The following is an 18,157-nucleotide window of genomic DNA, read 5'->3' as shown; positions in this document are numbered from 1 at the left end:
TTCATAACCCTCTTCATGCTCATCCTCTTGACATTTCACGCGGAGTTGTGATGGGCTACTGGCATACCCAAAAGGCCTCTCATCCTCCTCTTCATCAGACTCTTCCTCTTCGAAAAGGTGCAATGGATCAAGAGGAGTAATCTTGCTTGGAGAAGTCACTGCTGGTGTAATCTTCTTCCTTTGTTTTTCTGGTGTTTCTCTTGTCGACAAGATCGCCGTAGACACTACCATCGACGATGTTGTAGCGGTCGTCGACACTGCGCCAGAACCATTCCTTGCCGACGACATAGTAATAGTCACCCCGTCGTCATCACTGCCGACGATCCCGTCGTCGACATGGTCGTCGTCATCGCTGCCATAGCCTATGTCGTTGTCGATGTTACCAGCGTTGACGCTCCCATCAACGCTGACGCCGTCGACACTATAACAATCAATGGCACCTTCTGTTCCTCTGTGGTCGTCGTCGTAGACTATGATTTCTTTGTCGACACTCTCGTCGACGGAATCGTCGACGATGCAGATTTTTAGCTTTTCTCCTCAGGAATACTAGAGGATGAATTCCTGAAGGATTCTTGGACCAAAGGTGGGGTCTTTGAAGGCTCAGAAGAGGCCCTCTTGGAAACCTTCTCTTTAGAAGTGTGTCCTTTGCTCTCCCTTTTGTTTCGGCTGAGGAGATTTTGAAGGACTACGCCCTGAAGACCCATGAGTGTTCTTTTTTAGGGCTTTTTCAGGACGTTCCTCTGAGGAGTGAGCCTGAGGAAATCTTGTTCTTTTTTGAGATCTCCTAGGTGTACTGGTCACTGTCACTAGAGACCAGCTCCTTTCTGGTCTTGATCTTCTGAAGCCAAAAGGCGTCCCTCGCGATATCTAAGGGTCTAGCTAGAGAAAGTGCGAAATACCTTGCAGTCCTTGGCTTGGTGGTCCGGAAAAAGACAGTAAATGCAGTCTTCATGTGGGTCATCACTGTAGAGTCTTTTCTTAGAGCAGGTGGCACAGGCTCCAAAAAGACCCTTCTTCTCTTTCCCATGCATTCTACAGAATGTAGATGAGAACAGGTCACAGTAATCTCAAATCCAAGTGAAAAAAGATAGAAATCCTGTTCCTATAAAGCTGGATATCCAGAGTTTGAGCAAAGCTCAAAGGAGACTCCCAAGCACAACGTGCCAGTAGAAAATCCGAGGGGCAGAAGGTTCTCTCAGGAGGGTTCTAGAGGGTTAGGAGCTCCAATTGGCTAAGGGAAAAGTTTGGTCCTTTTTTACATAAAGGTTATGGGTTGCAAAAGAGAAATGGGCCTAGGCCTCTTTTCAGTTGGCTATACTACTATGCATTGCTTTTTATGTACCGGAAACTCCCGTCTTGACGACAGGGAAAAGATTCAGTTATGTGAATCTATGAAAGCTCTAATACTGTAGTAATTTGACGTTTGTGCCAACCTCTCTGCCCTAAGAAGTTTTGCTTTACTCTTAGGCAAGGGGCCTTTCCTTTTAACTCCCTTGCTCAGCCCAGTACCAGGCTCTCTCTCCACCAGAGTGCTCCTTGGTATAGGGTTGAGCTCCACACCCATGTCACGGGTGTTCCGAGTGGCTGGGCAAGAGATTAAGTCCACCCCTTTGGCTGATAACACCTCTCCACCTGGTTCAGATCCTACATTCGCCCCTGCTCCGATGGTACTAGAGCTGGGGAACAAAGAGACTGAAACTAGTTCTACCTGCTCTTCAGGCCGGTCTGTACTGCCTCTTAAGGTGCTGGGTAGGCTGGGATACTGGCCAGAGAGTGGGGAGCGAGACAACCGGCTGGCGACAAGCTCAATCTCCTTCTCAATAATCCCCATTGCTCTTACAAGGAAAGAACCATGGTAGTACCTTGTGGCGCTGATGCGTCTATTGCGTTTTCCCATAGTCCCCTGATGGAGGGTGATAGCAACGAGAGTTCAATCCCCAGAAATCGGGAAGGCTTTCCCAATAAAATCACAATGTTATGTACGACCATAAAAATACAGCCCCCCCCCCCCCTTGAGCTTAGACTCAACCGGCACTACTCCTCCTCCTACCTTCTTGGGTGGCAATGAAAGTGTCCACAGGACTGACAAGGAGCTCTTGCTGATAGACAGCTCCCAGAATGAGGCTGCTGCTCCATGGCATTCCCACAGAACTGGATTCCACCTCGGATCACGGCTCTACAGACCAAGAGAGGGGCCCAGCCAAGCCTCCTCCGGGCATGAACGGGCACACCCTAGGCCCAGGCATGAATGGACCGGCCCTTGGCCTGGGCGCGTCCACACCGTTGGACTGCGACGCACCGAAATGGCATCGGAAATGCCCAGGTGGATTACAGGAAACAGAGTTCCTCAGCAGAAACAGGTAAGGCACAAGCTAAGGCTCCTATCTAATGTCAGGGCGACTACACTGGCCACTGGACTGCTTCGCACCTAAATGGCATCAGTAATGCCCAGGAGGATTACGAGAAACAGAGTCCCCCAGCAGAAACAGGTAAGGCACAGACTCATGCTCCTCTCCGATGTCGTCGGCGGCTACTGACTGTTCTTAAAACTATTGATTAAATAAAAAGAGTATAAAACGTGCACTGTAAAACATTTTTATCACATTTACCTTGTAAAAGCGAGGACCTGGATACAGAGTGAAAATCACCATTATATACACTGGAAAACCAAGATCTTCATATGTAATCTTAACATTTTCCTACAGATACTAGCCTTACATATTTTAGTTATGGTAGCAATAAACACGTGTTTGATAAAGTACCTGCTTTTTTTTCAATGCTTCACTTGCATCTACTGTAACGGGCAGTGATTTTTGCAATGCCTTTAAAGCTGCATGGTTGTACACAGTCTTGGTCAGGCCTTTAGAAGTAGACAATACCTAGAGGCAAAGTGGATAAATATTCAACATGATGATGCAATTTAAAAAAAATTAAGGTTCAGAAACACACAAATCCATTAACATTTGACAAAAAAAATCAGTTAAAGCATGTAGGAAAGTACCCCTTTTTTTACATGATTCGCTCCTGTGTGCCATGCGCAGCTGCAGACACTGCTAGCAGTTTAGGTAATGTAGGAAGCTGTCTCTGTATATACTATACGAAAGTAAGTTATAGTGTTCACTTAGTCCAGTGGATCCCCAGAGGTACAGAAAAGGCTAAAGTAGATAATACCTTACTCTCTTTTTCTTTTGTTGTAGTGTGATTGAGCAGTCAGGCTTAGCAGAGGATAGTGTTAAGCATTTGTTGTACACATTCAGGCACACAATTATGTCACACCCTCAACAGACTGAATCCAGACCAATTGTTTGTATAACAAGCTTTGTTATTTTTATTATTAGAACCAGGATTTACTCAGTAGCAGGTAAGTGATACTTTCAATACAATAGTATTTTTCCAGCTACAGTGTGCAATGGTTTTGTAGAAGCATATAAGTTACTTTGCAGTAGAAAATGGGTTGTAGGATCTTTAGAATACTTGCAATTACTTGATCTCACTTTCTAGTTACTTTGTAATTAATTTTGTAGCTGGGGTGAAACAAACTAATAACACAGTATAGGCATCACAGTACATCAGAAGGCAGGTTATCTCATTTGAAGACACTAAGTAACGTTATTGCAGTACATGACCGGGTCAACACTTGAAAAAAAATGCTGAGAAAAGCCCACCATACAATCTTATGGAGAAAATTGATGTGTTAAGTTTGCAGGTAAGTAAACTGTTTTGGTAACTGAGCTTTGGAGGGTTGAACTAAGGTTCTCAATTCAGCACTCAAGGTGCACCACCAGTGGCACTAGGGCGGCCTGGGGCAGACTGCAAAGGAGCCAATGCTTGTCTATGGAGATTAGGGGCACGTCGGTTGGGGGCTGCTCATGGGAAGGTAAAGCGCCTTGGAGGACAATTTTAAGGACTTAAGGTAAGTGCAAAATGGGGCCCAAGGCAGCACAAAAACCACACTGCCAGCGGTAAAGGGGCAGCCATGTGCAGGGTGCTCACAGTGGAAAAGGTTGAGATGCCAGGGGACGATGGGGCATCGTTGGATCTGGTCACCAGGGTGCAGGGCAGGAGGATGCAGGAATGCCTTTGGATGTTGCTTTTCTCCCTCTGGGTAGGTCACGGTCGAGGGGACCGAGGTTTCGTGAAGAGGCTGCAGTCGTCAAGACTGGGCCTTGGAGGCGACAACCCTCTATGCTTTGGATATCGGGCCACTAGGGATACAACTTCAGGACCGGTGGACCCACTGGACACGGGTTGTGGAATGCGGGTGCAGCGGTAAGTTTTGATATTTGATATTTTGTGGGTATTTGTAAAGCGCAAGCGTTCGCTCCCAGGGGAGCATCATGGCGCTGGGCGAGTTGCGGAGGAATGACTGAGGAAAAAGTGGTGAATGAAGGATAGAGCTAAATGGCAGCCAGGACAGAGGAGTCTGATAGTTTGTAGACCCATGTCTTGAGAAGTTTCCTGAAGTTGTTCTCATTGTTAATGGCTCTAAGGTCGATGGGTAATGTGTTCCAGGATTTAGCTGCCAGAACATTAAAGGATTTTCCTCCTCTGGTCTTGTATTTAAATCTGGGGATTTGAACAAGGTTTGTCCCAGAAGATCTCAAGCAGCGCGAAGGGTTGTAGCGCTTGAAGCGATTTACAAAGTAACGGGGTCCTGTGTTTTGCATGGTTTTATGGACTGTGAGAAGCAGTTTGAAAAAGATTATTTTGTGCAGTGGCATCCAATGAAGTGAATTCAGGGCTGCAGATGCAGATGACCTTCTGGGGAGTTGTAGAACCAGTCGAGCTGCAGCATGTTGTAAGCTCTGCAACTTCCTGAGGGTAGATTTTTTCACCCCGGCCATAAGGCCGTTGCAGTAGTCGAGTCGGGAAAGTAAAAGGGCCACCGCAACTGACTTTCTGGCTGCAATTGGGAGGAAATCAAAGAATTTCCTCAGAGATTTTATTAGTCCAAAGCATCGACCGGCAGTGATCTTGACGTGGTCGTCAAAAGTAAGGGAAGAGTCAAATTGTACGCCCAGATTTCTGGCTGATGTGACTGCACTAGGAGGGGCCTCGGATCCTGTGGGCCACCAATCTTTAGGAGAGAAAGAAGGATTTTTGCCTATTGGAATAATCTCTGTCTTTGCGCTATTGCATCTAAGATGATTAGTGTTTAGCCATTCAAAGACATCAGAGAGGCAGTTTTTAAAGCGGAGCTCTGCGTCCGTACGCTGTTTGTCAATGGTGACGACCAATTGCGTGTCGTCAGCGTAGGACGTGACCAGGATCCCATGTGATTCTATCACAGCTAAGAGGGGTGCCATGTAGATATTAAAAAATAGGGGGCTCAATATGGACCCCTGGGGCACTCCAGATGTAATTGGCTTTTCGCTGGAAAGATGTGGTCCTAGTGCCACAGTCTGGGACCTATTTGAGAGGAACGATGAAATCCAGGCCAGGGCTGAGTCTGTCACGCCAATCTCTCGCATTCGATTGATTAAAATAACATGCGAGATGGTGTCGAATGCCGCTGTAAGATCCAACAGGATGAGGACAGCTTGCTTGCCCTCATCCTGTAGGAATTTAATAGAATCAGCAAGCTCGATTAAAGCTGTTTCGGTCGAGTGACCGGAGCGGAAGCCCAATTGCTGTGGGTGCAAGATGTTATGGGCTTCTGTGAAGGTTTTAAGCTCCTCGTGCACTAAATGCTCCGTGACTTTGCCCAGGAAAGGAAGTAAGGAGATGGGCCGCATATTAGTCAAATCTGTGGATGGTTTGTTCTGTTTTTTCAACAGAGGTTTGACAGTAGCCTTCTTCCATTCGGCAGGTACAATTCCGGATTCAAAGGATTCATTAATGATTCCATTAATGTGGGGATTGACTGTATCAATCAGATGGTGGAGGATGATAGGGGGGCAGGAGTCTGTAGGTGCTCCTGATTTACAGGCGCGAATTGCCTTGCTTGTCTGTTGCAAGGATACTGGTTTAAAACTGGAGGGAAGGGGGTAATTGACTGTGACTTGTGTGATGGTCGTCGGAGGTGGAGGAAAGTCTTTCTGAATGTTGACAATTTTATCAACAAAGTAGTCTGCAATTTGGTTGCAGAGACTCTCTGACGGAGGTATGTCAACGGTAAGAGCTTTTGGGTGGGTGAAGGACTTAACTATAGTGAAGATGGTTTTTTGGTTTTGGCGCGCTTCCATTATGAGATTAGTGAAATAGTCTTTTTTAGCTGCTTTGATGTCAGAGAGATATACTTTTCTCTGTTGAACATAGCGAGCTTTGGAGGCCGTGTCATATGTTTGTCTCCAGTGTCTTTCTAGTCTCCGACATTGGAGGTGGCTATCTGCCAGGTCTTGGTGTACCATGGGGCATTGGGTTTTTTTTTCTTCTTGGGTCCCTTTCCTTGGTTGTTTTTGGGTTCAGAGTTAACCGCAACTATTTGGTGCATCCAGGTGTGGAAGTTGCATGAGTCAACTTCGACATCTCCAGTTAACGCGGGGGGTAGGGGCAGTGGTTTTGGCTCAAGCTGTATACGTTCAGCCACCTTCTTCCAATTGACTGTGAAGACGGCTTGGGTATGTCTAAGGTTGGATAGGGGGGCAATGGGTGTCGTGATGTCAAAGGGGATGAAAAAATGATCGGTCCAGATTAAGGGCAATGGAGGGGAGGTGGAAAGGGTAGGAATATTAGAACAGATGCCATCAATGGTATGTCCAGCATTATGGGTGGCCATATTGATAAGTTGGAAAAGTCCAAAGATGTTCAGGGACTGTAAAAAGGAGATGGTGTGGGGATCAGTGGATGATTCCATGTGTAAATTCATATCGCCAAGGAGCATGAAATTAGAATATTGTAACATAGGTGCGCCGAGGGCCTCATCCAAGGAGTTGAGGAAAGAGGAGGGGTTGCCAGGAGGACGGTAGAGAAGTCCAGCCGAGAGAGAGAACGATGGAGTAATTTTAATTGAGAAGCCCAGGCTTTCAGCGTCTTTAAGATGGTATAGGTCGAATGCATGGCAAGGAAATGTATCCTTGATTATTAATGCTATCCCACCGCCTCGGCCTGAGGGTCTGTCCCTCCTAAAGATAGTGTAACCTGGGGGGAGGGCTATAGCAAGGTCAGGGTTGGAGGAATCGTTAAGCCAACTTTCCGTAATGAACAAGGCATCCAGCTCTTGGTTTAATATTAAGTCGTGTACATCTTGGCAGTGGCAGGCTAAAGACCTGGCATTTACCAGACCTCCCTTGAAGAGGGTGGGGCGGGTCTTTGGAGGGGCGTGCATGTCGTCGACGCCATTTGTAGGTGTAAGGGGAGTCCATTTACAGCAAGGACATAACAGGGGGCTGAAAGAGGGGTCAATATGGGGGCAGGCGCGACCGTGGGGGGCGGGTGGAGGGCGTAGGGACAGTAAATGAATGTTGTCATACCAGATAACGGGTTTTAGACCGACAGCGTGCCCTGCGCCCAGCGCGATCCGGTCGCGGACGGGCTTGGCTTAGGCGCGGTTTCGGCGCGCGACCGGCGCGCCCGCTGCGCCAGCCCGCTGCGCCGTCTGGCTGGTCTACACATGATATAGGGAGAAAAGGGGGTGGGAGTATGGCGCGACTAGAGCGCTCTCCCTGCCTCCCTCAAGATGGCGCCCGCCGTCGTCGGGAATCGGCGAGGCGGCAGTGCCGAAAAGAGGCTTGTGTAGTGTGTCAGCAGTGTCAGAGTGCCTATTTAGGATTTTCCCCTTAATTCTGATGAGCCCCCAAGTAGAACAGAGTCAATAAAATCAATTCACAATTATAAACGATCAGGTGAAATTTTAAAAAGTAAATACACTTTCCCAGTTAAACAGGTTACTACTATTCACCACGCAGCTCGCAGCCCCAGTTGCCTCACTGGGGAGAGCTACTGTAGGGCACCGAGCGCGAGGAGGAAGCGGAATAAATATCCTGGAGCAGGGCTTGCTTCCACAGGGTCAGGGTCTTTTTTTGTCTACAACAAATGCTTAACATTGCCCTCTGATAAAGCCTTAATGCTCGCCCACACTTCCACAAATAGAGAGTAAGGTGCTACCTACTTTTACCTCTTCCAACCTATGGGGTTCCACTAGACTCTATACACACTATACCTCATTTTGGTATAACATATACAGAGCCACCTTCCTACACATGGCCTCATAAAATTCTTTAAACTGGGAGGGGGAGCTCCGGCTCCCGGAAAGTCAGGGAAGCACGGAGCCAACCGAGGCGCTGGATCACCCGTGGAGCAGGCCTCCGTGGTGACATTCCCTTGTATTGTAGGCCGATGGACGAGGTGAAGTCAAGGCTGCATATCATGCTCTGCGTTCTTTCATTCCAGGACAGGTCTCTCTGCCCAAATTCTCTACATTTCTAGTGGCATGATGATGACATCAGGCTCTGGGACCTTTCCCAGGACCCTCATCTCGCCTGGGGCCTCGATCCCCATGCTGTTGCATGTCTGCGGCCATAAGCTCAAGGGATCACTCCCTCCAGACCTTTGGGTGCATGGCACTGCAGACAGCCTTCTGGTCGTGGTCCCATTCGAGAAGCACAAAAGATGCAGGGTGGTCACCAACATCTGGCAGTGACGGGCACCGTAGGGCTTGAAGCTGGCCTTCTTCAAAGACATCCTTGCCACATCAAATGCTGAAAAAAAGCTTTGTCAAAAAGATCTGTGCTGGATGGTACGGAAAGAAAATAACTGACGTCATCGCGCCTGTGTAGTGCCTATATAGGCACCACAAACGTCTGCTGCACAGAGGTGCTGCTCAAGAAAAATGTCTGGATCCAGTCTGACGCATGGGGATAATTCTAAGTTAAGGAATCTGTGGCTAAAAGTCTCTATAGGATAAACAGATTTAGTTGACTACACTGCAAAAACAACAACCATAAATGGTGAAATGCAGTGGTTGTAAATGGCTCCTTCAAAAAGGCAAGTGAATGTATATGTGAAATATGGGGTACATGGACTATTTCAAAGTTTAAGAACATGTTTTTTAGAAACTACTGAAAGTGTTCTAATGAGACATTGGAAAAAACTTAAAATAGTTTTATTGTAGAATGTATATGGCACTTATTAACCCTATGTGGGACACTGAAGCACTTGCCTACCTTGGCACCAAGCTACTCCATGTATGGCCTGTAGCTTGTTTACCAAACCTATGTGAAAAGTGTCTATGTTGTACATTATGACCACAAATAAGACAGTGAGTCATTGTGTTGCCAGCTCTTAGCAGTGCGAAAGATAGGTGGGCAGTTAATGTTTTCCAGTACATTGGCAGCTTCCTTAAGGTACTTTTTTACGATTCCAGTCCACTAAGCTGGCAGCCACACAAAGTTTCGCATTCTGATATTTTCGATTGTTTATTTGTCTCAGCTGGCATAGGTCTGAGGGAGATATTGGAAAATCTGTTGGGGCAGACTTTGTCAAAATCATCCCTTTTATGGTTCTTGTTGTGAGGTGTCAAGGAGCGGTCATATTGTGTGGTTAGGTGGGACCTGCAGTGGTAGATTCAATAAAAGTCCTCCAGCCAAAACTGCCCATATCAAATGAACTTATATTTTGACATGCAACTCAGGGCTGCTGCAAAAATGTCAGAAAATAATCCAGAAATGCATGTATAGGGTTTAGAGGAGAGCAGAACTGAGTTATATTTCAGAAATGCATGCACAAAATCAACTAAGCCCTACACAGTTAGTATTAGAAAAATCAGACATAACCAGCAGTGAGAAAGCCATAAAGAGAAGAATGCTTAGACTCTTACTGTGCTTTTAAATCGTACAAAGGCATATTAGAGCAAAAACAAACTAACAATAAGGAACCATACACAGAAAAAATAATACACAAGGCATATGCGCTTAAACAAGTGTGTATGTAATGGATAGTCAGACTAGACAACGTGTTGCTTTGTGCTTCGTAAATCTACTTTGTCAATCTCTTTCGCTTAAAAAAGTAAGGAAAACAGCAAACAAAAAAAGTTTACAATAAGAGTTTACTTATTTTTATGCATTTGTATGGCACACAGCACCAACTACCTAGGTAAAGTGAACGAGGAAGGAGTTTTTAATCTTGAAAGCAAGGCACATACTCCGCAATTGTGCTGATTAGGAGGGTGCAGTTTTATCGAAGCACGCTCAAAAACAAGCAAGGTCGTTTTCTAAATGTCAAACTCTGGAGTCTTAGGTGAAGGCATTTCAGTAAATCTCTAGTACACCTAGTTTGGTGGGTACTAGCTCACAGGCATGGTCTGAGCAGGTGTTCTGCGATCTGGAAAACCGAATTGTAGTTAAGCTTGAGGAGAAATTATTGGAATTACTGAAACCTATTTCCTCCAAACTCTCCGATATCGATTCCAGGTTGAGCAAAATTGAGAATCAGGTTTTTCCTCTGTATGTAATCCATCGAACGGAGGGCCTAGCGTGTCTATCACCTCGACTAGGATTTCGGGGGCCATGTCAAACCAAATTCCAATTTTGGTTGATGTGGGCAGTACTGCTACCATCCAAGCCCTCTCAGTTAATACAGGTTACAAGCATGCTCCACACTTTAACAAAAGGTTAAGGAATGATCTTAGCAAGTGACACAAATAATGTCCTGGGCCGGGATGACCACCCACACCAACACAGAGCAGATAGGTTAAATCTACCCCCTGAGGCGACCACTTACATCGTCCTTTTGACAAATGTTCCCCCCCTGCAGAGTGGTGTGTAGGAACATTGGGTTTCTCTTAGAAACAAGGCTCTTCACCATTTAGATAACTTGACAGGACTAGGTAGTCGTTTATTTAAAGAATTTAAAATGACTCGCAGGATTCCCTGGGTAGGGAACTCCGTCAAAACCAGTAGAGGGGACTGTGTGATATTGAATTTTGGGTCTCCGCAGATAGTCAAATTGATTCAGAATAGGGCTGGAACCAGGCACTTCAGCGAGGATGGCATTAGCATTGTCCCCTTAGTTTTTTTTTTAATCGAAATATGCTACCAATGCCAAGTGGAAGGACTGAACGCTTACACTTAACACAGGCTCAGGGTCCTTATGATTTTACTGTACCCACCCAAAACAGATTGGAGGTATTTACAAGCCTGGAAGAGATTGATTAACTAGCCACACCAGGATCACCAAAAATTGCTACGCACAGGGGTATGGTTCATATAAAGGAAACCCCAGCGTTAGGCACCTCTACTGATGAAAGGGTAGTCCCTACTGAGATTAATGAGGGTACGAAGATTCTTACCTGGAATTTTGAGGGCCTAAAAAATAAATTAGATGATGTTATATGGAAACATTTTTTATGTGAAGCAGACCTCATCGGGCTGCAGGAAACATGGGATACTGAGAACTTGTTATGCCTAGATGGTTATACTGTTTATTTTCTCCCAGCAATAGCCTCAACTATGGGGAGGGCGAAGGGTGGGTTATTGACCCTGATTTCTGTAAATATTGCGGGTATTCCTACTAAACTGGATACAGGCGCTCTCTATTGTTTAGCAGTACAAATTGCATCCACTTATGTTGGTACTATTCTTGTTGCACAAGTTACTTACCTTTGGTAACGATATATCTGTAAGAAACAGTAGTTCGTATTAGATTCCGTACCTTAGAATGTCCCCAGGCTTCAGACTGGATCCGGAAACTTTTGCGTAGCAGTACCCTTGCACGTCGGTAGGCGTTGTCTGCGGCTCCGCATCCATCGTCAGCATTGTTGGCGGCTGGATGACGCCGCCCTCGCGCGCGGACGTCAGTTCTTATACACAGCTTTTCCGCGCTAGAAACGCAGAGCCATGATAAAAACCAACACTGGTGCCATGCAACAAGGGCCCTGAAACGGGATGATCTTAACCCTATATATCGGTTCGCAGAACGGGGAGGATGGGTGGGGCGGTAAGGAATCTAATACTAACTACTGTTTCCTACAGATATATCGTTACCGAAGGCAAGTATCTTGTGTATCTGAAAGAAACAGGTTAGTATTAGATTTCTTACCTTAGAATAGATACCCCAGCAATACCAAACCCGGTGGTGGGTCTGCGAACCAATAACCACACCAGAAAGTCCTGGAGGACGGAACGGCAAAAGAAGCCATCCCTCCGGACTTGGCTGTCCAGGCAGTAGTGCAGCGAGGCCCTCGTAGCTGCCTGACAGATGCCCTGCAAGGGGACTCCCAGGCCCAGGGCAGTAGTAGCTGCTGTGGCCCGAGTGGAATGGGCCCTCAGCCCAACAGGAGGCTCCTTCTTAGCCAAAGAGTAGCATGCCTTGATACACAACACGACCCACCGAGAGATGATCCGTTTGTGGACCGCCCGTCCCTTCTTTGCACCCATGTAACCAACAAAGAGTTGGTCATCCACCCGGAACTAGCGTGCGGTCCAGATAGTATGAGAGCGCACTTTTTGGGTCCAGACAGTGGAGCCGCTCTTCCTCTTTAGAGGGATGCGGAGGCGGAAAGAAGGTGGGCAAGGATATGGACTACCCGATGTGGAAGGCTGTGACTACCTTGGGCAGGAAAGAGGGTCTTGTCCGCAGCACAACCTTGTCCGGATGGACAGAAAGGAAAGGAGGCTTGGAAGAAAGAGCCTGGAGCTCACTCACTCTCCTGGCAGAGGTGTTGGCAACCAGGAAAGCAGTCTTAAGCGTAAGAAGACGGAGAGGACAGTTATGAAGCGGCTCAAAAGGAGCACACAACAGGTAAGTCAGAACCAGGTTTAAGTCCAACTGGGGAATCACAAAAGGAACAAGGGGGGGAACATATGAGTGATGCCCTTCAAGAACTTATTTACAATCGGGGACTTGAACTAAGAAGGCTGATCAGGTAGCCTTAAGAAGGCGGAAAGGTAGCCCTTGATAGTGCCCAGAGCAGAGCCCTGCTGGGCAAGAGAAGGAAGGAGGGGAGAACCTCAGAAAGGGGGGCAGAGAGTGGATCCACAGCCTTTGCTGTGCACCATGCCACAAATCTGTTCCACCTGCAGGCGTATACCAACGTTGTGGAGGGACGCCTGGCTGCCAGAATCACATTACAAACTTCAGGAGGCAAGTCAAATGGCCTCAACTGTCGCTGCTCAATCTCCAAGCATGGAGGTGGAGACTGGACAGGTTTGGGTGGAGGACCGTCCCCTGCTGCTGCGACAGAAGGTCCTCCTGAAGAGGCAGACGAATCTGGGGATCGACAGACAGCTGAGTATCTCGGGATACCAGTATCTTCGTGCCCAGTCCGGAGCCACAAGGATAACTAGGGCCTGGTCGCGTCTGATCTTCAGCACTCTGGGCAGAAGTGGTATAGGCGGAAAGGCGTACAACATACCGCAGCTCCACTCGTGACGAAAAGCGACTCCGAGCGAGTGCCGCCTTGGAAATTCCAACGTGCAGAACTGATGACATTGCGCATTCTCATCTGTGGTGAATAGATCGAACCAAGGCTCTCCCCACTGCTGAAAGAGGCCTTGCGCCAGTCAGAGTTCAGACGCCATTCGTGATCCATCATGCACAGACGGCTGAGTTTGTCCGCCCTGCCGTTCAGGGAACCTGCCAGGTGTTGAACCACCAGGGTCACGCACTGATGTTCCAGCCACTGCCAGAGGCGAAGAGTCTCCTGGCATAGGGTTCTCGACCCCACCCCGCCCTGTTTCTTGGAGTACCACTTGGCGGTGGTGTTGTCCGTGAACACCTGCACTACATTCCCCCGGACAGAGGGGAGGAATGCCTTCAGTGCAAGCCAGATTGCCCGCAGCTCCAGAAGGTTGATGTGGAGCCGGGACTCTGCCGGAGACCAGAGGCCTGTGATCTCCGCCTCTCCCATGTGGCCCCCCCAGCCCTGGAGGGACGCGTCCGTCACAACTACGTGCTCCGGTTGGGGTAGGGAGAGGGATCTGCCGCTGATCTAATCGCGGTCCATGAGCCACCACTGCAACTGTCTTGCAGTGCCCTCCGAGATCAAGACATGGTCGGACAAGTTGTCCTGATGCTGGGACCACTGAAACTTCAGGTTCCACTGCAGAGCCCGCATCCGCCACCTGGTGTGATGCACCAGAAGGATGCAGGAGGCCATCAGCCCCAGAAGCCGCAGCGTCAACCTGACCGAGACTCGGGATAACGGCTGAAAGATTGGAATCAGAGCCTGAATATCCCGAACGCACTGTTTGGGAGGATAAAGCCGAAACTGAGCCGAGTCTAGAACCGCTCCGATGAAGAGGAGCTTCTGAGAGAACCCCAGCAGGTGCAGTAGGTCGGCCGTAGTCTGGAGGTGGCTGACGACTGTCAGGGGCGAACCCGCCTTCAACAACCAATCGTCGAGGTAGGGAAAGGCTGAAACCCCTAACCTGCGCAGATGAGCTGCGACCACCGCCATCAATTTCGCGAACATCCGTGTGGCGCTGGTAAGGCCGAAGGGGAGCACGGTAAACTGAAAGTGCTCGTGTCCTACAGTGAACCACAGGTAACGCCGGTGGGCCAGCAGGACGGGGATATGAAAATAAGCGTCCTGCAAGTCCAACGCTACCATCCAGTCTCCCCGGTCCAGGGCAGCTAAGACCTGAGCCAGTGTCAGCATCTTGAATTTCTCCTTCCGGAGGAAACCGTTGACGTTCCGCAGGTCCAAGATAGGGCATAAGCCCCCTTTGCCCTTCTTGGGTACCAGAAAGTAGTGGGAGTAACAACCACACCCTACTACTGGCCCAGGAACGCGCTCGATGGCCCCCTTGGCCAAGCGGGCCGTAACTTCCTCTTGTAGAAGTTTCAAGTGATCCCCCGACACGCGGTGGTACTGTGGTGGCATGGCTGGAGGGGACGCCTCGAAGGGGAGGGAGTAGCCCCTTCGTATGATTTGCAGCACCCACCTTTCCGATGTGACAGTGCACCAGTGGAGGTGGTGATGGTGAACCCTGCCCCCACAGGCGTCACATGGGCCTGAAAGCTCGGACTAGGAGGGTTTTGAGGCGGATGCTGCAGGGGTAGGTGTGGACTGGCCTCGCAGTTGTCGCCGACCGCCACCACGGCGGTTTCCACGTCCGCCACCGCGCTGGATGGTAGTCTGCGGCCCGTGGCTGGCAGGACGTGTGGGGGCGCCCCTTCCTTGGCCACGAAGCGAGCAAAAAGCAGCCATTTGCTGGTACGGGCCCGAGAGGCCCAAGGACTTGGCCGTAGCCCTGGAGTCCTTAAAGCGCTCAAGCGCATGGTCTGCCTTGTCGCCAAAGAGGTGACGGCCATCGAACGGCATGTCCATAAGGGTATTTTGGACATCAGCTGAAAAGTTGGCGGACCTCAACCAGGCGTGGCGACGAATCGCCACCGTCGTTGCCATCGCTCTGCCCAGTGAGTCCATGGTATCTAGCCCACACCGGATGGAATACCGTGCCGCATCTCGACCCTCGGCAAGGGCTTGGGCGAGTTTAGTCCGGGCCTCTTCCGAACATTGTGGCAGCATGCCCACGACCGGGTCCCACAGAGAGTGGGTGTAACGGCTCAAGAGGCACGCGGTGTTGACTGACCGCAACCCCAAACTCAGGGAGGAGAATACCTTTTTCCCGTATTGCTCATACCTCTTGGATTCCCGATCAGGGGGAGCCATCGGGAATGCGGCCTGGATGACCAGGCTCTCGGGGTGGGGTGGGTGGACAGGAAGCAAGGGTCGCCCAGAGCCGGGCGGTGGCGCCTGGCCACGTTCCTATCTACAGGCGGACCTGTAGCGGGCTTGAACCAAGTGCCCAGAAGAATGTCTGACAAGGCCTCATTAAAAGGCAGCAGAGGCTCGGTGAGCTTACCTGCGGTTTAAGTACCTCAGTGAGGAGGTTAGTCCTCACGGCCGCGATGGGGAGCTCAAGGCCTAAGGCCTTGGCAGCCCACTTCAGCACCACACTATAGGCAGCTTCTCCTCCATAGCCACGGTAGGAGGGGAGACAAAACTAGTGTCGGGCTAAGTGTCCAGACCATTGGCCTACCCCTAAGCTCACCTGTCCAGTCCTGAGAAGACTGGCACTCACGTGCCAGAGGGTCCTCGGACCCTTCCCAATCCTCCAGACCACCCATCACCTGGTACTCAGGTTGAAAGGAGGGAGCCGGGTAAAGAAATTGAAATCTCCAAGCGGCATAGTATACGGCGCCGAACCCGAATCGAGGGTAGGACCGGGGACGTAGTCGTCCTGGGACGGCACGGGAGGGGACGGGGGGGGGGGACACCCTGGGGGCTGGCGCCGGCGTGAGGTCGACAACGAGGACCCGGATCCGGAGGGGCTCTGCGGCGTCGGGACCGAAGTCGCACGACGACGCTGGGGCCAAAGCACCCGACGGCACTGAAGCACCCGGCCCGCTTGGGGACCCAGTCAGGGCCGCAGAACTCGACGGAGGAGTGAGCGATCTCATGGCCATGAGGAAGGCCTCGATCTCCTCCAGCGCCGCGTTCTGCCTAGGGACCGAATGGTATGGAGCAGGCTGCCACACCTGCGGCTCCGGCCGCGTCTCTCGAGCGTCAGGGGGAGCCAGAAGAGCAATGTCACCTCTTCGACTTCTAGTGCCTCTTACCTGAAGACTTCGAGCCCGAAGACTGATGACGACTCCCGGAACTGTGGTGACTGCGGCCCCGCGACCGGTCCCTCGACCTCCTTCCGGACCAGGACCTCGAGCGGCATGGGGCTGACTGCCGGAGCTCGAATCGCTTGCGGGACCGCTCCCGTCTAGCTTTGGACGTCAGGGCCCGGCAGTCGGAGCAGGACTTGTCGTCGTGGTCAGGGCCCGGACAGTGAAGGCACCGGTGATGGGGGTCGGTTACCAACATCATTCGGCAACAATCGGCGCAGGGTTTGAACCCGGGCATCTCTACCGGCACCGGAGTCGAGAGACTTCACAAGACGATCAAAAAGGATCGAAAAAGTTAGTCAAAAATTGACTATGGGTACAATTTTTTACGGATTGGCGCTTGCTGGCACAGAAAAAAGAACTGACGTCAGCGCGCGAGGGCGGCGTGTAAGTACTTCGGCGACGTCATCCCGGCGCCAACGACACGGACGCGGAGCCGCAGACGACGCCTAGGGTACTGCTACACAAAAGTTTCCGGATCCAGTCTGACGCCTGGGGTTATTCTAAGGTAAGGAATCTAATACTAACCTGTTTCTTTCAGATGTAAATTTTTATAACTCTTTTTGTAGAGTCTTTCCTAATGAACACATTGTCAGTCTGTATCATTTTCTTGATTCATATAAAGAGGATTATACAGATTTTTATTCGGTTATCGTTTTAGGTGATTTTAATGTACATAGCTGTTATGAGAATTGTCATGTCTGGGATAGTCTAGGCCCAGCAGATCAAGGGGAAACCCATATCGAGCATTCAATGCAGGGTGAATTTTTGGAGGTGCTGATGGCAGAAAATGGCCTAATAAATCCTTGTATATCTAAGGGGTCTAGCATTGAACCTACCTTTAAAGGGAATGGTACACGTTCAATTATTGATTATATTTTTATTAGTGCTATGTTAGATACCTGGGTCTGCGGTTACACAGCAATCTGGTCTACATTTAGTGATCACAATCCAGTGGTTTTGACCTTGGTGGATGCTATTAAGAAACCCGAAACTTGTAATAGGAAGGTGGGTAAACTGGATATTCGGAACATAGATCAGGCCAGCAGAATTAAATGGTGTTGGGTGGTGCCACAGGATTTTCAAGCAAACTTACTAACGAAGGTTGGTTGTGATATGCGCATTTGTATGAATTAAAACGCTGGGGATAAGGACGTCCTAGAGGTCTACACTAAAATCTGTGCCCAGATCGCCGCTGATCTTAAGCGGCCTTGTAGGGTGCAGAATAAATCTGGGGAGGGATGGTTTGACCATAACTGCTAGTTAAGACTAGAAAAAATGGTTAGGGGTTCTGCCCACCTCACCCTCCCGTACCTGAGCAGGAGACATCCAAGGATGAAAAAGTAGAAACAAATGGTACTGAAGGGATCAATCCACTTTTAATTATCGAAAAACAAACAATTAATTGTCTTGTGATTTGCGAATTATACGCAGGGTAAGTATATATTAATTCATATACACATATATGAGCGAACAGCCAGAGAGGCACAATATAAACAAATAACACAGTCTATATACAACACATCACATGTACATTATATACAAATACACAAAACATTTACAATATCAAAAACACTTCCCTTAGGACAAAAAATATATA

General features: G+C 49.1%; 1 protein-coding gene across 2 annotated transcripts in view; it reads right to left on the bottom strand.

Moving 5' to 3' along the window:
- Positions 1 to 18,157, bottom strand: part of LOC147698192 (RNA-binding protein 26-like) — a 1,163,085-nt gene that overhangs the window by 435,650 nt on the left and 709,278 nt on the right. For both annotated transcript variants that reach the window (XM_086934819.1, XM_086934820.1), the window contains one exon: positions 2,763 to 2,879. In XM_086934819.1, the coding sequence (XP_086790945.1) occupies positions 2,763 to 2,879 (117 nt within the window). The remainder of the gene's footprint in view (positions 1 to 2,762; positions 2,880 to 18,157) is intronic.

The sequence above is a fragment of the Lissotriton vulgaris genome, chromosome 8 (assembly GCF_964263255.1).
Source record: "Lissotriton vulgaris chromosome 8, aLisVul1.2, whole genome shotgun sequence".
Classification (NCBI taxonomy): Eukaryota; Metazoa; Chordata; class Amphibia; order Caudata; family Salamandridae; genus Lissotriton; species Lissotriton vulgaris.
This window is presented reverse-complemented; position numbering and strand designations above follow the sequence as displayed.